The sequence below is a fragment of the Manis pentadactyla genome, chromosome 12 (assembly GCF_030020395.1).
Source record: "Manis pentadactyla isolate mManPen7 chromosome 12, mManPen7.hap1, whole genome shotgun sequence".
Classification (NCBI taxonomy): domain Eukaryota; kingdom Metazoa; phylum Chordata; class Mammalia; order Pholidota; family Manidae; genus Manis; species Manis pentadactyla.
Window position 1 is genome coordinate 34,976,056 of NC_080030.1, and position 24,615 is coordinate 35,000,670.

General features: G+C 43.7%; 1 protein-coding gene across 3 annotated transcripts in view; it reads left to right on the plus strand.

The window, feature by feature from the left end:
* PRKN (parkin RBR E3 ubiquitin protein ligase) overlaps positions 1 to 24,615 on the plus strand; it is a 1,272,120-nt gene that overhangs the window by 1,235,822 nt on the left and 11,683 nt on the right. For 2 of the 3 annotated variants that reach the window (XM_036886760.2, XM_036886759.2), the window contains exon 10: positions 8,782 to 8,865. The exons of the other annotated variant lie outside the window; for it this stretch is intronic. In XM_036886760.2, coding sequence (XP_036742655.2) covers positions 8,782 to 8,865 — 84 coding nt within the window. The remainder of the gene's footprint in view (positions 1 to 8,781; positions 8,866 to 24,615) is intronic. 3 annotated transcript variants of the gene reach the window in all.

Here is a 24,615-nt window from a genome sequence, read left to right on the forward strand (position 1 = left end):
GGCTCCATGTGTCAGGCATCTCAGAGCCATGCAGGAACAGGGAGTGACAGGTGGGGCCACCCACAGGCCACTCATGACACTGGTTCAGCCATACGGGCAGGATTCCAAAGTGAGTCGGTTATTCCTTTAGCCAGGAACCTGTCTCTGCAGTGATGTAATGCAGGTAAAGAAGGTCTCAGCACACATGCTGTGATTTGTTTGAGATTCTGTCCATGCTCTTATGTGACGAAGGCCATCAGTGGTAACACAGCATGCTGGGGAGCAGAGGGGTGCAGGGCTTCACACCTTGCTGCTGGGCATGGGACAAGCACACCCCCCACCCAGAGCAGCTTCACAAAAGCAATCAAAATTTACACTTTCCTGCCCTCTGACCCAGCTATTTCTAGAAATTTATCCTACAGATTTCCTTCCATGTGTGCAAACCACGCCATGGAGAAGGGCGTTTGTTTGTAATGGCAGAAACTGGAAAGCACCCACACTCATCCCGAAGGGCCCAGGTAAGCACACTCCGGTCATCTCTCCCCAGGAACACTGGCAGCTGTTCCAGGAGAATGAGGCTGGTCAGCACGCAGTGACAGGGAACAGGCTGAAAGGCATTAAATGAGGAAACAAGGTGCAAAGCTCAGTGCACAACGCAATCATTGTGTACCAACTTGGCCTTAAAATAACAAACTCTAGAAAAATGCATACATTAGAAAAATACAAACAAGCAAAGTGATTATCTCCAGGAAGCTTTTCGCTGACCAAAGAGGAAGGGAGGCTTATTTTTGACTACATACCTATTTGCATCCTTTGAATTCATGCTGTGTGCATCTATTACCCACCCCACCAAAAAAATACATCAACTGTTTTTTAAATACCCGTGACTGTGTGAATTATATCTCAACAAAGCTGTTAAAGGAAAGTAAGAATACATGGCCAATAAACTTAAGTTTAAAAAAACTGTAAACATTTTTAAGTAGGATACAAGTTTAAATAACTTTGTCTGTAATTATAAGATTGGCCAGTTCAATTCCCAGCAGTACCATCACCAGGAGCACCCCCTCACCGTCTGGAGCATTTATGAGGCACCCCTCTTAGTTTGAGGTTCAGAGGTCAGCCCCCTTGAAAGTAAGCTGCAAAATGGTCCTTGCATTGCATGAGCCCATCATCCCTAATAGGTTCCCGGTTCTCAGACAGATGGTAATGAAGTTTTCCACTTAACTCACATTGGCCATATAAATTAAGACTCTGAACAACTGTAAGATTGAATGGGTACACACATGACCGCTGATGACATCATGATGATGTAGGAAAAAGAAAATTTCAGAGTTCTCTTAAGAGTGGCCATGAATGGAAATTAAAGGAAAATAAGGTCCTTTTCATGGTAGCAAACCTAAAACAAAAATAATTTGTGGGATGGGAGGGGTAGATGTCACAGCATTTTGTGGGAATCTAGTTGGCATTGTTTAAACATCCTTGATGAATTGGATAGAATTTGAAAAATACAAAGGAATTCAACTACTGTACTATGTTCAGCTCCCTTATTACTTATTTTTAGCTGTTTGGAGATTGCATGTAAAAGGTTGTCCTAGTCTGTTTGCATTTATAGCATGGCACAGTTTAAGATTGCTTCCCACCACAAGATTCTGTGATTTGGACATGTTGTGTACTTGAAAGGAAATAACCTGACTTTCTTCTTTCCAAAATTGTGTTCTAGTGTGTTCCCATCTAACACCATTTCCGTGCTGTGGCACTGTCTTGTCAGAATGAGTTTTGCATATATCAGTGGCTGGTCATCCATGGGGAGCCTCACTCTTTGGGTACACTATTCTGGACACACTGAGGCCAAATCTTATATACCACTGCTGCCATCTTCTGGAAAGTCGTACACCTAAAAGAAAAACATCTGATCTCTTCCCAAAGTACAAATGTGTGCTTCATGCTTTTGATGTTTCCCTTGACTCCAGTAAGGGGTCCTGAGATGTGTTTGATTGTCTCCTGTTCTTTCAGCACAGAACTTCAGAGCTGTGGAAGAAAAATAAACGGCCCATAGTAAAATGCTTTTATAATAGATGCTGTCGTGACAGAAAATAGGCACAAAGAAATTTGGGCTTTCATATAGAGATCATTCAACTTGAAGGATCAAATCTTTATTTTGAGGGTCATTACTTATAGGTACAAATGGGCTCTCAACTTTATTATTGATCAGCAGCCACTTGAATGTTCCAATCGCTTTGGAAGCCATTCATTTGATTCCTTTTCATATTTCCAAAGAGGAAATATACATACATCTCCTTTTGAATGTCTGCGTTATTGGAAATCAAACTCACACATCAATCAAATGGCTTCTCTACTGACGTGATATTGAATGCTCAACATGACAGGCAGTTCATACAGCTGTATGGTCATACAAGATTATCTAAGGCGATCAACGATGAAGATGTCTCTGCACCTATACAAGCAATGTGAGGCCAGCATCCCTTTCCACATGACAGTTTTGGGAAATTGACAAGCTTGGCATTTCCTAGGAGACCTGCCGTTTCATTCCAGACTTTTATCTAACAATAGTCATTATCAGTATTCTGGTAATTGCTTTAATTAACAAGGTGCCTTACTATCACCTTGTTAATCTTCCTGTAGATTTTTATTACTTATAAAGCATTAGGTTAGCAGACATAATGTAGGGGAGGTGCACAGGGAAGGCTGTACAACACAGAGAAGACGTAGTGATTCTATAGCATCTTACTATGCTGATGGACAGTGATTGTAATGGGGTATGTGTTGGGGACTTGATAATGGGGGGAGTCTAATAACCATAATGTTGCTCATGTAACTGTAGATTAATGGTACCAAAATAAAAAAAATAAGCATTAGGGACTCTATGAGAAAGCCATTTATTATGTTTACTATCTGCCAGAAATTGTATTGAAATTTCTTTTTAATAAATAAAAGAAAGAGATGTTAGGATCACACAGATAATGAATGATAGAGAAAGGCCTCTGACTCCAGGTCTCTGACTTCAAAGGCTTTACTTTTAAACATTAAATTATATTTATTTTTTAAGGTATAAATATCTACTATGTGATTTCATGAGTTACACTAGGCTATATTCTATGTTGCCAAGTCCAATACTTTATTCGTCTTAAAAGTAAATAATACCTATTAATTGCAAGGCAAAAATATGACTTGAATGGTAAGAATAGTTCGGCTATTACTTATGAGAAAAAAAGGATGTCTTATTTACAACTTATTTTCTCTGTTATTTGAAAAATTGTAGTTCAAACTCTTTCCATGTTTGTTTTTAATCCCAAGTACCCACAGGACAGTTCTTAGAGTCCAAGACCAGGACAAGTTCATCACTCCTAATAGAAAATTATTGTTTTCCTTTATTTGATAATGAACATGCTAATCTAATACATTTTTGTCTTTGGCTTAGCTATATATAGTAAATAGTTATTAACTCAATAGTTGTTTTTAAATTCTATACCTCATCTTAGGCACCTAGGATGAGCTAATTACTGCAGTTAATTGAGAAGCTTGGCACCGACCTCCCAGGCAGCTAAGCCAAAGACAAAAACGTATTAGGTTAGCATGTTCATTGTCAAATAAAGGGAAACAATCATGCTATTAAGAGTGATGAACTTGTCCTGGTCTTGGACTCTAAGAACTGTCCTGTGGGTACTTGGGATTAAAAACAAACATGGAAAAAGGTTTGAACTACAATTTTACAAATAACAGAGAAAATTCAAGTACTTATTTTTAATTCAGTTTGCAAAAGAATGACCTAGTGAAATACTTTTCTATTGGAGCTGAGCTGTATCCGTCAGAATTCCACCAGAGAGGCAGACCAGTAGGAGATGATATAGACAGATATATAGATATAGATGGTGTAAATTTAAATATTTAGCTATAGATATATAGAAATGCTCAGCCATCCCCATAGAGCTATAGATAGATAGACAGATAGATGATAGATAGATAGATAGATAGATAGATAGATAGATAGATAGATAGATAGATAGATAGATAGATAGATAGATAATAGATAGATAGATAGAGATAGATAGATGATAGATGATAGATAGATAGATAGATAGATAGATAGATAGATAGATAGATAGATAGATAGATCTCTATATTACTATATCTATATGTAGACAGAGAGAGAATGATTGCAAGGAATTGACTTACGTGCTTATGGGGCTGGCTAGGCAAGTCCCAACTCCATAGTGCAGGCTTCCAGGAACAGCAGGCTGGCTCAACCTGAAGCTGTTATCCCCACACAGACTCTTCTTGGGAAAGTCTCAGCTCTGTTCTTAAAGCCTTTTAACTGTTTGAACCAGGCCTACCCAGATTATCTGGGATCATCTTTCTTCCTTAAAACAAACTGATTATAGACCTTCTACGCCTACACAATAACTTCACAGAAATACCTAGATTAGTATTTGATTGGATAACTGAGGACTATAGCGTAACCACGTCGACAAGTAAAACTAACATCATAGGATTTAAGATAATACTGTCCGTGCATATTGCTCTCTAATCAAATCTAGAAATGGATAGAATTTAGAGAACCAATGTTTTAAATATGTACTACTTTTATAATTTTTAAAAGGCTTTTTAAAACTTCTTAAAAAAAAAAACCCTGCAGAAACTGGTGGCATTTCTCAGATCTCAAGAGAAAATAATCCAGGAAAAGTCTGCTATATAAACGTATGGTCTCCTGATTCATTGAGTATTTCCTCATAAGGCAACTTAAGAGACCCTCAGCAAATGTGAGGCCATAGTTAATTAAAAGTGAGTCCCTGTGTAGCTGCAGCCTTCTACTTCACTGGTTAAAACAATATCCATGTGCCCACCTAAGAGACATAGGCAGGCCAGCAGAGTGACTGTGAAAATCCTGGGGCCAGGTCTATCTCCTCCTCAAGCTTTCTCTAGAAACATCTGTGCCACTGGCCCAAAACATCATCTCAAGTTTTGTGTCTGTCCAGGCCAGAGCTCCCCAAACCTCCTCTCTTAACACACACACACCCTTCCCCACGATGTGGATCAGGAAGTTTTTCATGATGCTCCTAGGCCAAAGAAATGCATAACAGTTTCATTGATTAAATATGAAGGTCCGAATGACATAATAAGAATTAATGTCTTAGCAGCTAAAGAGTCATTTTAAAAAATTGTTTGCATAAACTAAAAGAAAAAAGTATTGTTTCATTCTGAACAACTACATATCCTGTTCCAAAGAGATGTTCACAGGATAGCTGTTGTGTTTTATCACAGTAACCTCCAAAAACCCAGCTTTGCAAAGATATAATGTCATCCAAAGGAGGGTGATCATTAACACAACGGATGGCCTTAAGTTAGTCGTTCGCAGTGCCCAGCAGATGTTGAGTATCACTGTGTTTTCGTCAAAAATGTAAAATTCCCCACTGCGCCTCTGTGGGTTTGCTGTGGCACCGCAGAGCGCTTGAGTATTTAAGTAGAAAGGCCACTCTGTGATGTATCTACATCTAAGTTATACTCTCTGAATAAAAACAAATTCACAGGTGCATTAATGTGAAATTATTACCAGCATATTCTTGCAGCTTTTACTTGCTTTTTGCCATGCTGGAGTGGTAAGGGCTTAATTTTTACGTGCTTTTTCTTTTCTGTTATTTTTTTTATAGTCCCTTCTTCAGTACCAGTGTGGAAGCGAATTTAATGTCTTTATGTCAGGAAAGGCCTATTTATTCTGACAAACTGATCAACCTCCAGGGTGTTCTTCTACCATGAAACTGATTTTATATCTCATCCACTAACTAATAAGATGTGAAGCGTTTTCCCTGTCACGCCAAGGGATCAGACTTGCTTCCACAGAACGCAGTGGGGCGAAATAATAACGTAGTGAGCTCTTCTCAGAGATTGAGCCGGCAGCCTGTGTTTTTTAAATATAGCACACGTAAGAGCAGAATTCTGGGTCAGAGGCAAACCCCATAGATGAGCAGAGACATCAATTAAAAATAAAAAATCTGGAGAGAAAACCCTAAGATCAATTCAATTCACTGTTCTCTGTATTATCTTTCAGTTTAAGAAAAATAAAAGTGTCAGGAATTAAAAGTTGGTGGTGTTGGGAACTGTGTAAGGACAACCTCACACAATGCCCTCCCTCACCAACCTGAACCTTTAAATGCCATTTATACCCACAAGCTTTGGGGCAGGCTCTTTGCTGTGAGAAGAAATAAGATTCTAATACTCTGCAAGTGATGACTGGAAGGTAGACATAGCATATCTATATGTAGGAAGGGCCTTTTCCTGATAAAATACTTGCCTTTCTGGCTTGATATGCCCTGAGATTAAAATAATTTTCTGATGAGTTATTAAAACAGAAATGGGACATGGGAAGGAGGGAAATCTGGTTTTGAAGCAAGGAGAAATGGTGATGCGTTTGGGATAAAGCAGTTTTTTCTATATCCTGCTTGTTTTTGAGGTTTTTAGGTTTTCTCATCAATCTTCCCTTAGGCAGAACTGAGCCAGCTCCCTGGCTCTAGGTATAGAATAGTCACTTGAGCACTTACAAGCCTCTGGGAGTTCTTTGATTCATCCAGGCTTTTGGTGCCATTGCTATATCAGCTATGGATTGCTATGTAAAGAACACCCCAAAACTTAATGATTTAAAGCAGCAACATTCTTGTTCCTGTCTTGCTTATTTTGCTTTTGCCCACAAACCTGTAAAAATCCCTGTGAAGACAGCTTGTCTCTGCTCCATGTGGCATCAGCTGGGGCAGCTCATCCAGGGCCTGGAAGATCCGCTCGTAATATGGCTCAGACACACGGCTGGCGGGCCGGTGCTGGCTCCTCGCTAAAATCCCGGCCAGGGCCGCTGGCCAGGGGCTCAGCTCCTCTCCGCAGGAGTCTCTTCCCAGATGGCTGGGCTCTAAGAGTAAATGTCCCAAGAGGCAGGAAGTGGAAGCTGCCAGTTTCTTAAAGGCAAGACCCAAAAAGGGACGGGACACACTACCACTTCCACCATGTGCTCTCAGTGAAGCAGCCCACCCATGTTTAAGCACCGGAGACCCAGAACCCACCTCTCCTGGGAGGAGCATCAGCTCACTCTGGGCCTGTGCTTAAAACCACCAGCATTGCCCACATCCCATGCCCACTGACCTTGCTCTATTCCCTGCTAGAGTATCTCCTCTGAATACCCTCTCTGCTCTGAGACGTGCTGCTCCCCAGCGAGTCAGAGCAGGGTTTGCTGGAGGGAGCCTGTTTCCCAGTGAGGCAGCTCCTCCTTCGGCTGTGAAACGGGACGGGGAAAACAGTCCCTGTCCAGCCTCTCCGTAAAGCTCAGGGCATGTTGCACACCAGGCGTGGCTGCAGCACATGCTGTCCCCCTGCAGAGGGGGAAACTGAGTCAAAGATGCCAAGGTAGCTTTCCCAAGGTGCGTGATGGGATGACGCCTCCAATTCCGTTTGTCAGAACACAGAGCCCACAGCTCAGCCACCCCGGCAACCTCCAGAGCACGGCTGGTGACAGTGAAGCAGTTCTGCAGGAGCCCCGTAATTCGAGGCCAGAGCAGGACAGCTTCCTTCCCTGGAAGGTGGAGGTGGAGGGCACCTGACCCCTGGTCTCCGCCCCTGGTGTGTAAACACTTAAAGGAGCCCCACCACCAGATGAGAGGACCCGCGCCAGCACCCCTGTGAGGGTCCTGTGGCCACCAAACCAGACTGGGGCTCCAGCAACAGGAATTTGTTCTCTCAGAGCCCTGGAGGCTGGAAGTCTGAGGACAAGTCGTCGGCAGGGACGGCTCCCTGTGGGGCTCTCTTCCTGGCTTGCGCACGGCCGCCTTCTAGCTGGGTCCTACATGCCCACCTCTCAGTCCACGAGTTGTCTGGGTCCTGATCTCCTCCTGTACAGACACTAGTCATACTGCATTGGGGCTACCCTAATGACCTCATTTTATCTGTCTTATCTCTTTGAAGGCCCATCTCCAAATACAGTCACATTCTGAGGTACTGGGGGTTAAGACTTCATCATATGAATTTTCAGGGGTCACAATTCATTTCTTCTCTCCATAACAATCTTTCAGTATAAAAATAAGTCCACAACCTCACCAACATTTGTTGTTGTTTGTCTTTTGGATGGTGGCGATCCTTACTGGTGTGAGGTGATATCTCATTGTGGTTTTAATTTGCATTTCGCTGATGATTAGCGATGTGGAGCATCTTTTCATGTGTCTGTTGGCCATCTGAATTTATTTGGGAGGGGGTGCACGGGGAGGGCCGTACAACACAGAGAAGATGAGTAGGGATTCTGCAGCATCTTACTATGCTGATGGACAGTGACTGTAATGGGATTTGTGGGGGGGACTTGGTATAGGTGAGAGCCTAGTAAACATAATGTTCTTCATGTAACTGTAGATTAATGGTAACAATAAATAAATAAATAAGTCCACTAACATGGATATATACATCCTCTATGTCTGTAAACAAATATTGGATGTGAAATTCTTGAATGAAATCATTTTCTTCACATTCTAACACTAATTACTCTTTATTACAAGTATTTATTTGCATTACTGTCTCTCCTGCTAGACTAGAAACATCTTGAAGGAAGAAAATGTAATTCATTCATCTCTGGAACAGTGCTTGGAACAATAGTGAACAATTCTGTCAAAATAGAGCTATTTCTCTTTGCAAAAAATAATTTGGCACAGAAAAATGTGCCAAAAGACACAGAAAAATGAGTATAATGAACTTGGAAAATGTGCTATGGCCACATGCAGCCAGCAGCCCCCTCCCTAACACACATGTGTTCTTCTGCAGTTTGTCTTCTGCCGGGACTGCAAAGAACCATACCACGAAGGCGAATGCAGTGCCCTGACTGACGCCACAGGAGCAGTGACTCAGGTAGAGTGCTCTTCTCTCCTCAGAGCAAAGTTCACGTGGGTGGGAGGCAGGGCTCTTTCCTGGAGCTCGTGGAGGTTCCAATCTGATAAAACCAGAACGGGTGTACTGCCTCCAGCCATGGGGATGGGGCTCTGGCTTCTCCCCATCATCCCCAGGAGAGAGCCGGGGATTTCCCACTGACCCTTTAGGAAATACGCTACTTCAGGGATAGTTTTTCCCCCAGAGTATAAGGAATAAGGATCAGGAACATAGCATGATCTGAGGAGTCTTTGAAGAAGAGATACAAAACAATTTAACAATCTCTAAATCAGATAAACCACCCTAACCCCACATTTATTATTTTTTTTCAGCAGTGCCTTTGTTTAAAATCTTTGGTGAAAACTATCTTCATGAATGACATGCATGGAAAAGTATTATATGATTCAAGGATATTGTTTTTTAGCAATATCATGAGCTATGCTAAATTGTATTTCACTCTTGATTAGGTAAAGAACATGTTTACTGAGCCTTGCTCTCCAATGTGCTGCACTAGACTTAGAGAAATGCAAATACATTTTCTTTTATTTATTAATTATGATCGACCAAACCTTAGAGGAAAGTAGTAAAAATTTCAGCACAGTTGATGAATTTGCTCATTACTTTTCTCCTGATACAGATATTAACAAAGGTTTAAACACCAAATCTACCCAGATAAATCCTTTAGTCATTCTATTGACAGCGGCCTCCTAAATAGACATAGAAATTCCAGAACATTTTAATTTTATAGTAGAGAATTTTACAAGACTGAATGCTATAAAATCGAAGCATAAAGAAATGCATTCTTATAATGTATTCTACAAATGTATTTACTTAGTATTAGCACAACTAAATAAACACAATTAGCAAATTCAGGTCCTCTCATCAGCTCCTAAAACGTTGGCCATGAGCCTTTTGGGAGATAGGGGACGGAATTGCCATTTCTGTAACCACAGCAGCAAATGCTCCTCCTGCTTCCTGTGGACTGTATGTTGGCTCAGGGGCATTCACATGCCAGCTCAACAGGAACTGATGTCAGGAATAATGCTGCCTCTGAGACCCCCTGCCACAGGACCACTGCAGCCCAGAAGGGCCAGACCAGACTGGAGCCCGAGGTGCTGGGAGATGGGGTTGGTCTATCAGCTCACGGCCACGTACTCTTAGGGTCACAAATGTGGACAAGGCTTCCAGAAAGCAATACCCGAATGTCTGTTTATTTGAACATAGTAGCAGTAAGGTGAAGAAGGGCATTACTTAACTTAAAGCCATCCAGGCGCCTGACCTACCTTATAACCCCCTTCATTCTTCATTTGAGAAGAGCCGACCAACCTTGGTATAAAAGACTAAGGGATCTCCATTGTGTATATGTACCACATCTTCTTTATCCATTCATCTACTGATGGACACTTAGGTTGCTTCCATTTCTTGGCTATTGTAAATAGTGCTGTGATAAACATAGGGATGCATCTGTCTTTTTCAAACTGGGCTGCTGCATTCTTAGGGTAAATTCCTAGAAGTGGAATTCCTGGGTCAAATGGTATTTCTATTTTGAGCATTTTGAGGAACCTCCATACTGCTTTCCACAATGGTTGAACTAATTTACATTCCCACCAGCAGTGTAGGAGGGTTCCCCTTTCTCCACAGCCTTGCCAACATTTGTTGTTGTTTGTCTTTTGGATGGTGGCGATTCTTACTGGTGTACACAATGCAATATTATTCATCCATAAGAAGAAAACAAATCCTACCATTTGCAACAACATGGATGGAGCTAGAGGGTATTATACTCAGTGAAATAAGCCAGGCAGAGAGAGACAAGTACCAAATGATTTCACTCATATGTGAAGTATAAGAACAAAGAAAAACTGAAGGAACAAAACAGCAGCAGAATCACAGAACCCAAGAATGGACTAACAGTTACCAAAGGGAAAGGGACTGGGGAGGATGGGTGGGAAGGGAGGGATAAGGATGGGGAAGAAGAAAGGGGGCATTACGATTAGCATGTATAATGTGGGGGGGGGGCACAGGGAGGGCTGTGCAACACAGAGAGGACAAGTAGTGATTCTACAGTATCTTACTAATGCTGATGGGCAGTGACTGTAATGGGGTTTGTGAGGGGGACTTGGTGATGGGGGGAGCCTAGTAAACGTAATGTTCTTCATGTAATTGTAGATTAATGATACCAAAAAAAAAAAATAGACTAAGGGATCTCATTTTCATTTAAAGCCATTACAAACTTAATGTTCAATTCAGAAAAATGAGAAAATGAAAATCAGTGCTGGCCTTGAGCATAGATGACCAGTATCCAGGGGCCTGGGGCTGCAAGATCATCTATTAGGCAAACATTAAATCAAGCATTTGTACAAGCCAGGCATCCTGCTAGAAAAATGCATATAAGTATATTTTTCTTGAGATGCTCATAGGGGAATCATAGGGAAGACTTACAGGAAAACATATAACGACAGTAATACACTAAAACAAAGTTGAGCAAGTATATAGCTTTGTGTAATGCTTCCATGAAAAAATAATGGAAGCTGGGTCAGAGTTCATCAAGATGACAGCAAGATAGGGATGATGAAGAATTTTCCAGCAGAAATCACTAAATGGACAAAGGCACAGAGGCAAATATCTTCTCTGGTCCATAGACATTTAATAGATGTTTGCTGACTGATGGTAGCTTCTGCAAAGAAAAAGACATTATTTCATTCATTCCACAAATATATATATTAAACACCTATAATAGGCTTTGTTTTAGGCTCTGGGTATAAAGTCCCTGTCTCATGGACTTTATATCACTTTATTAGATGACACAAGTATTGCACAAATAATGAGTATGACAGGGATTCAGAGGAGGAATAGTTAATTCAGGACAGAGCTACCAAGCCAGAATTCAAGAAGATACGTCCTTGCAGCAAAGCCTCCCTGAAGTGCGGCTCTTCCTGCTGTGAGCTCCCGATCATATTCCTCTTATTCAAAAGCAAAGCAAACTGACCAAACAAACTGGGAAAGTCTTCAGGTCCACCGCTGCCTGACAACAGAAGGCAACTATTTGGGTTTTCAGCTGCCATTTTTCCCCAAGTCTCTAATTTATTCCAGTCACACAGGAAAGAGACTTCAACTCAGATGGACACATAGATTTTAGCTGAAAGGCCACGGATGACCTACCATGATGGGGAAGGTTCACAAGCACCCACGGCGATGTGGGGGGTCTCAGAGCCCAGCATCAGTGGGGAGTCACGACTCCCTGAAGGTACAAGAAGTGGAAATGCGGTCCCGTGGGAGACACTGCTGAGAGCTGGAGACACGGAGGTGGGTGGTGTCGTCATGGAGGGTCCGGTGTGGCCAGAAGTGGGCCAAAAGAGGGAAGGGAATGAGGACAGACCTCTTGCCTTCTCTCTCCCCCTCTCTGATCCCTTGCTGATGTCCCCTCTTGGCCACACCCAGCCAAAACAGCTGCAAGGGGTCCTCAGGACACAGCCCATGAGCCGAGCAGAGACAGGAAAAGAACACAGAACAGGCAGGCAGTACATGCCCTGTGGGCTGCTTTACCGTGTCTCCGGACTTCCCTTATTACATCATAGCGACTCTTAGACACAGAAAGGGGTGAGCCAAACAAGCTATTTCATCAAACTACAAGACCCAGTTCCATTTGGTAAGAGAATAAGGGATTTTTATTTTAATAGAGCCATTGTATTTTCTGTTCTCTCCATTTCTCTCCAACGGTGGGTGACCTCTGCAATTCCATTGTTCTGAAATCTTTGAGAAGAGGACCCTATGCACCTAACAATAAAAATCTAAGCACATACCCCTTCTTGGGACTGAAGGCCTCAGATGCATCCTCATGTCTAAATTTTGTTAATCAGTAACAAAATACCCTCATTAGTCGTCTTCATATTTCCTTTTATTCGATTCACTTGTAAAATTTTTCTTTTAAGTGTTTGTGGCTATTCTCCACTGTTCTCCCTTGAAAGCTGAGCGGTTTCTTGCCTTTGATATTACATGTTAAGCATCCAGGCAAGTCCATGTCTCCTGGGACCCAGTCAGACTTTTCCCATCAGTTAGGATGCCTGACCCTAAATTTAATGCATTCTTTGATTAATGCTATGATTTTTTTAAGCAAACTCAAAAATTGGTTTTAAATTGGTTTTAAAATATTGAACAAGCTTTAAGCTGAAACTGCTGGGAGTCTGGGAAATCAGTGACAGAAGATCAATTCATCACAGGCTAATGAGAGTCCCGTTCCATTTGCTTCCTTTTGTTTTTGCCTTTTGCTCTCCTCTGTGTTCCATTCCTTCCATGTGTTTCCTCTGGAGTCTTTCTAATAAGTAAACACTTGCTCTTGCAAACCACATAAATTGATTCATTCTCCCAGTGGCTCTCAGTAGTTCATGTTACTCTACCTATTCAACAGGAAGGCAAACTGAGACTTCTAGGTTTTAATGGCACTGTCCAAAGCCACAAAGAAAATTGTTTTCAGTGGTTTTATCTGATCCAAGTAGTTCTGGAACACTGACTTCTGTCTCTGATTAATAAGTGTACAGGGTGTAAGGTTGCTGTGTGCACCTGCCTGCCAAGTTCCTACTTAACCTTCCAGACCCAGGTCATATATTACCTCCTCCATCAAGCCATCTGCCCACTACACTACCTCCGCGAAGCTCTCAGACAACTGTACATACTACTGTTTTACAATCATTGCACTGAACTATCACTTGCCTATCTCCACTAAAATTCTGAACTTTGTTAATGCAAAGTTAGTACCTATTAAACCCCCCGTGCCTAGCACATAGAAAGCACTCATGAAGTGGTTGTTGAATGAATGACAAATCCCTCCTTCACAACTCCATCCTCACTATGAAGCTCAGAAGACACTCTACAAGAATGGATGGAGAGGAATTGACCAAGATGGTGACATAGGAGCCTCCTGACCATCCCCCTGACACAAACACACTGAATCTACTGTTATACCTGGAGCAATTCCTATGCAAGTGGTCCAGAAACCAGTGAAGTGACTCTTACACATCAGATGAATGAGAAAATACCCACATCAAAATGGGCAGGAGAGGCTGAGACACACTGTTGCTCACACTGCACTGTACAATCAGGAGGGAACCCCATCCCCAGATTCTCCCAGAGGAGCAAATGATAAGGACCCCACATCAAGCACCACAGCCATTAAGACTCCTACCAGCAGGACTGTCTCTCAAAACACCTAATTCTAAAAATCAGCAAGTATTTTGTCCATAAGACCCACAATACTGTAACAAAGAAGCATTTCTTAAGGGGCACACAAGCACTCATCATGTCTGTCCCCCAAGGGCTCCCTGCAGAGGGAGCAGGTAAAATCGCCCATCTTCCAATTTTTCCATGAAAAATGTTTATCTGCACTTTGAAAGAGGCTGTTCAGGGCCAAGCTTCTAATTCAGCTATCACTATAGGTTGGCTTCGATCTTCAAAAAAAAAACTGGGGAAGCCAGGGGATACCTCTCCCACGTTCTCCCTCCAATCTGCTACAAGTTGCCAGTATCTCCCAAGAAGGAGCTCGTGCATATGTCTGCACCCCAGCTTTTACAGCTGCTACGCAAAGAATCTCTGATTCCTGGCTCTGATAGCCAAGAGTCTTCCATTCATGGATCCCCCAGGACTGTAGCAAACAAAAAAGCAATTCTTAACTGCCTATCCCCTGTCTCCCATCTTTCCCTGAATGGGACATATCTAAATACTTTCAAAGCTGTCACCTGAGAGCCAAGCTTCAGGCATCTAAGGGTTGGCTGAGATTCTCCTGAGAGACCAGGGAAGCCAGCAGACATCTTTCCCATCTTCCAACCTCGGCACATTCCATTATAGAACTAAGTGACCAGATCTCCCTGGAAGACACTTGTACACACATCTGAAACCACAAGTTTTGCAACTTCCATCTGAAGGATGGGCCTCTGGGTCACCAAGCCCTAATAACAAAATGGGCTTGCATTCACAATTCCTGCAGGACTTTAGCAAACAAAGCAACAATTCATAGCAATTCATAAGCAGGAGCACCACCACCAAGCTGCAGCTATACAACTGGGCTCAGCACAGAGGAAACAAGCAAAGACATCCAGCTGCCAGATCCTCCCTGGAAGGGGCTTAACTATGTACTTTCTCAGCTGCTGCCTGGGGGCTCTGCTTCTAATCAGCCTGCATCTGTATGCTGAATGCAACCCTCCCCTTTTGGTATCCTGACAGATCATAGAACACCCTCAACTACTAGAAGCCACTAAGAACAAAGAAGGAGGCTTGTACAATCTCAGAAGTGTGAGAGGACTACTAGGAGCTAAGGCCAGCTGATTGATGAGGTTCATCTTCTACATGAGACAATTCTGTTAAGATCAGGTGAGGTGGCTGCTTTATCTAATGTGCAGAAACCAACAAGAGAGTCAATAAAAATGAAGAAATGGAGGAATATGTTCCAAACAAAAGAGCAAGATAAAATCTCCAGAAACAAATGGTTATGAAGCACATTAAGTGATTTATCTGATAGAGAATTCAACATAGCAGTCATAAAGATGCTCACCATAAGGTAAGCAGTACATGAACAAAATGAGAATTTCAACAGAGATAGAAAGTATTTTAAAATACCAAACATAAATCACAGAACTGAAGAATACAATAACTGAACTGAAAATACAATAGAGGAGTTCAGTAAGAGACTAGATGAAGCAGAAGAAAGGATCAGTGAACTCAAAGACAAGGAAGTGAAAGTCATCCAGTCAGAGCAGCAAAAAGAAAAAAGAATTTAAAACAGTAAAGATACCTTAAAGGACACCATCACAGGGACCAATATTCACATAGGAATCCTAGAAGGAGAAGAGAGAAACAAGGGACAGAAACTTATTTTTTTTAAAAAGTAATGTCTGAAAACTTCCCTAACCTGGGGAAAGAAAGAGACATTCAGATCCAAGAAGCCCAAAATATACCAGATAGATGAATCCAAAAAGATTCACAATGAGAAACATTATAATGAAATTGTCAAAAGTTAAAGACAAGAATGGAATCTTATAAACAGCAAGAAAAAAGCAGCTTGTTATGTACAATGGAACCCCCATAAGACTAAGACTTTTCAGCAGACACTGCAGGCCAGAGGGCGTGGGGTGATATATGCAAAGTACTGAAATTAAAAAAAAAAGGCCAACCAAGAGTACTCTACCCAGCAAAGTTGTCCTTTAGAATTAAAGGAGAGATAAAGAGTTTTCCAAACTAAAGCTGAAGATTTTCATGGCCACTAGACTGGCCTTACAACAAATATTAAGGGAACTCTTCAAGGTGACATGCAATGCCAACATTAAGAAACAAGAAAAATCTCAAATAAACAACCTAACTTTACATCCCAAGCAACTAGAAAAGTAAAAACAAACTTAAGCCCAAAGTTGAAGAAGAAAGGAAATAAAAAGGATCAGAGCAAAAATAAGTGAAATTGAGACTAAAACAATATTTTAAAAATCAATAAAACTAAGAGATGTTTTTCTTTGAAAAGATAAATTAAATTTACAGATCTTTAGCTAGACACACCAAGAAAAAAAAAGATGACTCAAATAAATAAAAACAGAAATAAAAGACATTACAATGGATACCATAGAAATATAAAGGATCATAACAAACTACAATGAACAATTAAATGACAACAAATTAGACAACCTAGAAGATACGGATAAATTCCTAGGTATATGCAACCTACCAAGATTGAATCATGAAGAAATAAAAAATTTAAACAAACCAATTACTAGTAGGAAATTGAATCATTAATAAAAACCAAATCCCAGTTAAATTCTAGTATCAGATGGCTTCATTGGTAAATTCTACCAAATCCTGCCGGAAGTGGCCCTCTGGCCCGGAGTGACATCGTCCTGGCTTCTGTGATCCTGCAGGCAGCAGTGCTGTTAGAGGCTCTCTTGTCAAAAAAGACAAACCCATCCCCAGTCTGTTGTTTATAAACCATCCATACTGTGGCACTTTGTTGTAGCAGCCCAAACAGACTAAGCCAGTGCTAAGCAAGCTGAATCATGAGCCAAGTTTGGATCACAAAGGACAGCTCCCCTCCCCACATCACAACCACCCTGGGGCCAGAGTTCTGAGCCAAAGACAGGCGCTAGTGCCACAGTGCTGGGCAGCCTGGGGGTCTTAGCCACCTACTCATGCCGGAGCCCTCCTCATGCCTGACCTGGATGTGTCCCTTCTCTCTCCTGAGGACTTGCTGCTTAGATGCTCAGCCCTGCAGGGCTCAGAAGGACTCAGGAGCCTTTCTTCAAATGGTGTATAACCCTCAGCTGCAGAACCCTAGATATTGTTACTGTGATTCTCCAGCTGGCTTGCAGTAAACTCCATGTGATGTTTTTACCACCATGGACAGCTTGACTACCACGGGGTCCTCCTGTTCCTATGCCACAGACAGGACTGCTTGCACTGCAGCCTGACTGTGCAGCCCTGTGCAGCTCTGGGCCTCACCCAAACCTTCCAGGGCTCATCTCCCACCAGGAACAGCCTGCTCTTTGGCTACCAGTGGGCGGGCCTCCAACTGCACACACAGTTTTAGAGTTTGCACTGTAGAACCAGTCCTGGTACCAACTGTCACAGTACAGGTCCCAGGGAAATGGCCTCTGAGACTTGCACACAAGAGGTATCTTGGGAAGCGCTCTTAGGAACAGCAGTGTAGGAAGAGAAAGCAGCAGGACTGAGCAGAGGTTGAACTCAATGGAGTTGTAATGCAAGGTGAGGGTGGGGAGTGCCTGAGAGCCGAGATGGCTCTTGAGAGTTGTCTACCTGAAGAAATGGGGCAAGCAGCTGGCATTTAGCACCCATCCATTGGTCATTGACTGTGTGCTGTCCCCTCCTCCACAAGAGGTCTGACCTGAGTGAGGCAACACTTTTGACTGAAGAGGATTCCTGGATGGCATCTCAGCGGAGGTCCATCATAGGCCAAAATCCCCAGCAGCTGGGGAAACCCATACCTGCATCAGGGTGGGGGGCTGGGTGCAACAGAGGGTCCACCATCAGGGCTAAGATGGGGGACACACCAGTCGCTGACAAGTTCAGCAGGGACAGTGAGGTGGTGGGTCTGAGGTGGGACCCATGGACTCAGCAGTGTGTTGGAAGACAGGCTGGAAAGGAGGAGCAGGTGTCAATGCTCGGATTTCTGACCTGGGTGGACAGCGGTGCCGTTCACTGGATGAGGAACCCCAGGAGCAATAACAGAGAGATGACAGGTTCATGTCGAGCGTCTCACGGGGGCTCAGCCAGCAAGGGGATGGATGCATAGACTCGGAGGGGCTGGAGCCAAGGATAAAGACACAAAATCAACAATATCCAATAGGTGGCCTTTTACTCATGATCCCTCCTCAGCCTCCTGGGACTTGGACCTGAGGCCTGGAGATGTGCCTCCTCGTGGGACAGGGAACAGCAGCGGCTCAGCAAAGTCTGGATGCCTGTGTACGTTTTTGCCTCTGTATCTCATTGCTGTTCTCTCGCAGCCATTTCCTGCTTTTATGCAAAGTGCAGCCCCCCAAATGGGTGAAATTTGTTATTCCTGGAGGGCTAGGTCCCCAGTTATTTGGTAATGTAGTTCCTGAATCACTTGTTGGTTTAAGTAAAGCAGCTTTATTGATGCGACTTCACTTAAATCCTTGACTGTGGATCCCCCTTATAGTGGGTGTGCAGCCCATACTGGCTGTGATAGGCTCTGGGAAACACAGGGGCACCCTCCGCCTGCCACCCAGCGGACAGGAACGAGTGAGCGCAGCGGACAGCGCCAGGCCCTCTGTGGCCCATTCCCAGGGCACTGAGCATGTGTGAGAGGTTGGCCCTGGGCTGGGACTCAAAAGAACTAGTCATGATTTGCTCCACTTCCAGGCAAGTCACTCAAATTCTCAGCACTTTTCCTCACCTGCCACGTGGGGCCTGTAAGATCTACTGAGCTATAAATAATGAAATGAGAATATATGTGAAGCATTTTATAAGTTGTAAAGTACCACAGAGTGGTAAAACTTTGGGCTTTGGGTATTTTTAAGGCCAGCTGCTAAAAACAGCAGGTGTTAGAAAGACAGAAAATGAAAAGCCAACACAGGGAGGGAAATGCAGGAGTGCACATGCACACACACACACACACACACACACACACCCCAGACAAGGAGGCACACCCTCCCACACACACCCAGGTCGCTGTCTTGCAAAGAACTCCTGGCCCTTCAGACGCATTGCCCTTCCTCCTGGGACTGTCTCCCCAGCAAGAGCCAGCTGCACCCCACAGCTGCTGCCCTTCCCAGGGCTCTGCCACTCCCACCAGCCTCTCCCCTCTCTAGAGAGCCTCCCAGCCCCCTGAGTTCCTCCCAGCCTGTCCACACTAAGGGACACAACCTGCCTGGTTCCCTGAGCTGTCCTTCCTCGGCCCCGGCCAGAGTCAGCCCTCCACCCAGATGCCTTCGACCAGTCCCTCCGGCCCTGAGCAGCCCCCGGCAGCACCGTCCCAAGCAGGCAGTCTTGGCTGCAAACCCTGTGGCCCTCCGCCTTGTGCATCCACAGGGGTTTTGAGAGTCCAACTGCTCAGAAAAGGGCTAAATGTAAACCCCACACCCTGATTGACAGGCCTATATCCTGTATCAGAAGCAACTTCTTAAAGCAACTGGGGGTGGTGAAAAATACCTTTACAGAATCATATCCCGCTCTCACACCTATACCACACACTCTCATATACCCATACACACACAACACAAACCTACAGCACATACGCTTCACACACACCCCATGCACACACATGGACACCACACACACACCCCAATACACAACATCCATACACCTGGTACACCTGTACACACACACACACACACACACACACACACACACACACACACACACACACACCCTACACACACACAGCAGAGCCTGTTTTATCTCTACTCAAGGAGATATAAGCCCTTGGAAGCAGCATTTCCTCTTACAGCAGAAGGGAAACAGCTGCAGAGCGCTTCTCACTCGCCAGATGGCGCTAGATCCTTAAGGGAACAACATACTTTGGAAGAAATGGTAGCCAAAAATGAGATGCCCCAGGGAAAAGGGAGTGCTCGGCAACAGAGGCAGGAGACTCACAGGACTGTTGTCACGGAAGAGCATCCCTGAGTGAAGTGCCAGTGTGGGGTCTGGCTAAGTAAACCCTTCATGCCCTGACGGAGCAGAATTGGGGGAAGTATAGACTATCATCCACAGGAGGGCGTGACCGTTTGTGGAAAAATGGGTCACGTGCACTGTTCAGTTACCGCCTGTCGAATGCAAGCACAAAGGTAAAGCACTTATAAATGGATCGCTGTTCTTTTCCAAGCTTACATTTAATTTCTTTCAGCAAGAACTCATTGTGCACCCCTTATCTGCCTGTTCTGTGAGGAATCTAAGGCACAGCGGGATGGTTTTGAAGTCAGACAGATCTGCTCTTGAAAGTGAGTTTCAGCCGTGGCTAGCTGTAAGGCTACTCTCTCCGTGTCACCTTGGCTGAGCTGCGGAGCCCAATTCTGTCATCAAATACTAGTTTAGGTGTTGCTGTGAAGGTATTTTTCAATATGGTCAACTCTACAATCAGTTGACTTCAAGTAAAGGAGTTCACCCACAGTGTGGGTGGGCCTCATCCGATCAGGTGAAGGCCTAAAAGCCAAGGTTGAGGTTTCCTGGAAAAGAAGAAATTCTGCCTCAAGACTATAACGTAGAAACTCTGCCTGAGTTACCAGCCTGCCAGCCTGCACCCCTACAAATACTAAACTTGTCAGCTCCCACAAATCCACAAGCCAGTTTCTTAAAATAAATCCACATATTTTATACATACATTCATATATCCAATTGGCTCTGCCTGTGGAGAACCCTGACGGCTACATCAGTTGCACTAATCAGTAAGAGCATTACGTAACCTGCCAAAGCCACACTTTCCTCATGTGACATTATAAAATCTCAATATGACATCATTGTCAGGAAGATTTATGGAAATAATGCATGTGTGAGGCCTAGCTCAGAACCTGACATGTCACAGTGTGAGCTGAACAAGGCTGTCCTTGTCTCATCCTAGTCCACACACTCCCTGCAGGGTTACACCCAGCTGGTGAGACTAGACCTACACACTTGAAACGCCTTGTCCTAGAACACACACACACACCCAAAATTCATTTCCTCTTTATTGACTGTAGTGTATGCAAACATCCTGTGAGCAGTGCTTATTAAAAGGCAGTTTCCGCTAACCAGCAGCACAACCATCACTGGGCAATGTGTCAAGTCACAATATCTGGGGCCCCACCCCTGACCTACTGATTCAGAAACTGGGCAGGGCTGTCGTGGAGGCCTGGCAGCAATTTGTGTTTGAACAAGCCCTTCAGGTGGTACTAATGCCCCCCCCCCGCAGCCGCAGAACCACCATTCTGCTTGTGGAAGCACCAAGGGCCGGGATTTGTTTGCTTGTCATTTGTCGTCCCTTTTTTCTGTTTACTAACACAGCCCTAGTACCTCAGACAGTGCCTGGCACATCATAGGCACCCAGCACATGTTTACTAAATGAGTAGATGTCCGTGCCAGCTCTAGCCAAAATAATAGTCTCCTTTGTGCCAGAAGAGCTACACTTTACACATAGGACAAGCTTTGTACTCTGCTCTGACATCCTCTTTGCATTAGTGATAATTCCATATTCAAAATCCTGTCTGTATCAATAATATGTTATTACTGACCTAAGCAAGCCATGCCATTATCAAAAAGTTAGCTTATCTTCCTTGCTCAAATATAGATTTTTTTCTCATTCATCAATTTATAACAGTTGAACACAAAGCACTTGAAAATTCCCAGCAAATGATACCTATTAATAATTTTGCTACTTAATATTTTTTTGTTCCATTTTCCCACCTATCTCAAAATACACTAATAGGCATTTACTTCCCTCCCCCTCTATAAAGCAGCTAAGGTCCCTTGGGACAGTATCATACAGGACCTAATCCAACAGCGGTACACATTGGTACACATGGAGCTAATAACTGTCATCATCAAAAATATTCTTCCAAATTTAATTTGAAAACATGGCTTGGGAAGCTTGGAACTTAATGGAAAGAATGTAGCCTAGCAGCCCACCCAGCCCTCCAGCAGACAATCCACTACATCCTAGCACTTCAATGAGTTATTTCTGAATTTATAGATAGAGATATATATATACCATAAATATATACCTATTAGTTATTATATATGACTATATATTGATAATATATATAATATAATATAATTATATATTGATAATATACATGTATTCCCCCAAAAGAGATAGTAGTTTTCAGAACATTGTGAGAACATTTGTTGACTTCTGAGCCTGAAAGGGGATGCAGTATTCTGAGTCACCGGCAGGGGGAAGCCTGCACACAGTCACGGGCCTTCAGCCAGGACTTCTGCCTTGGCTGTGACCCCAGCACGGCTGGGAAGGTCTAGCTCTGCTGAGCTGGGAGTTTTCAGTAATTCTGTGGCAAGTGAGTGTTATCTGGGCATTCAGCTTTGAAGAGAAAGGTGAACCTCAAAACTGGCATTCACCTGAAGACATTCACATCTGAATTAAGACAACTGTATTTTCAGCGATTACTGGCAATCTGATCCTTTTTTGGAAAACAGATTTAAACTGACTTGTAGAATCAAGATATACTTGTGCAGTTACTGGCTAAACAGATGTCACAAATAAATTTCCTAAAGCAGGGAAGATAACATGTATATGAACAGCCAGTGAGGTTGTTCTAACTTACAAATATATTGACAGCATCTCTTAGGTGTGAAAACCTCTCTGAGGACACCGGTTTAGTTGTATATTTTAAGGAGATGTAAAGCCAGTTCTGGCCTTCCATAGTCTTGTCAGTTCATGCAAACTCCCATTGTCTGAAGCTCCCATCTCCAAAAATCAGATGATGATGATGTTGATGGCGATGTTGACAGAGACAAAATCATTATTATGGTCGTAGAAAACAAGAAGATGGCATTCAGGGGGTAGCAGACTCTGTGCCAAACTCTTGTGTGTTTATCGTACTGGCTCACCTCAGTCCTTGCGAGGGACGTACCGTGGTCATCACACAGATGAGCAGGGCCTGGGCTCAGGTGCCCGTCCACAGCGGCCCAGCAAGCAGGGGGAACCTGGGGCTTAAACCCAGGCCTGACGACTCCAAAGCCCTGCACTAAACGCCTCATGATACAGATGCCTCTAAATATTTGCCTAAAATCTGTCATTGTGTAAACAAAGACCATGGTCCTTCTTAAGCCACAGATTGGCTCTCTTGCCCATACTTGACCTTGTTGGGAGAATTTTGAAGATATATAGGAAATTGCTGTTTTTAGCCATCAAATATGTAAGAAGAGAGACTTGTCCCATTCCACTTCCACCCCCACTGTGCACACACACATTCCTTCCCATGGTGAGTGAACGGTAAGCAGGCACCCAGGTCTATACAGTTGACCTGATTGTTACAGTGCCCTCTCCGAGCCACAGCTAATTGCATGTAGGGTGATAATGCTGAATCAGCAGGGCCTTCACCTCCCGGCAGCATGATACCAAGGCAGGCCTTTATAGCTCGATGACTAAAGCTGTGACAACAGGGTAAGTTTTCCAACTAACTGAGATGGTTCCCACCCTGCACCTCACCGTCCCCCAGAACTCCCACACAAGACCTACTGAATCCAAATCTCCAGGGAGTCAGCACAAGATTCTATATTTCTTAAAAATCCCTGAGTGATCCCAAAGCAGTGGGTCTGACCTCTGCTTGTGATCATTCCAGAAGGATTTAACATCATTTTCAAGGATGCTCCTAAAGGATGCTAAGCAAAGATGTGCTCACCTCAGAGGAAAGGGCTTAATGACAGCCCTTTTCCCCTGGGAATTGACAGTCAAAGGTCTAACACAAACAGTGGCCTGGGCACAGATACCCACCAGCAGGATGTTCCAGAAGTGTTTCTTGGTGCCCCAATATCAGAGCAGCTATGGTGAGGTGGGCTCCCCTCCTTCCACACAGACCCACCTGGGTGAAGCTAGCAAGCAACAAGAATGACTTTGACGTGGGGCAAGGGCCCCCTTGTGGGTCTTCCTGGTGACCCTGTTCTGTTAAGGAGGTCAGAAGCAAGCATTGGGTGCAGTGGGACAATCAGAGATGCTAGGGACAAAGAAAAAGCATTGGCTTTAGCATTTGGGGTCATCTGTGTCCTTGAGGACAGTTTCAGCGGGCCAGGCAGAAGTGAGAGCCAGCCGGACAGCAGTGATGGCACAGAGCAGAAGAGCGGACAAATGGTGCACGAATGAACTGCAAATCGCAGACAGCGAACTTAACTTGGCGGATATTACAGCACGATCCCTAGACAGTTTTGTGTCAGCCCATACCACAGACTTACTCATCGACTCTATGGGGAAACTGGCAGAAGGACAGGAGAGATGGTCGCGTGAGCATCTGGGGGCCAGAATGCCTTGCCATTGTCATTACTGGGCAAGAATGCTGGGATAGGGTTTCTAAGTTACATGCAGAACTGGTTAATGCCCTGTGGGGCAATAAAACCACAACCTCTACCACACACCCACACCCACCCACCCGCACATGCATGCACACACACATACCTCATCAATCTTCTTCAAGTTAACCTCTAATTTTTCAAAGTTATGAAAGGTCTATACAATGAACCTAACTGTTACTCTGCTCAGTTGTAGGTAGTCAGTTGCCTCCTCCGAGAGAGTTGGTATGG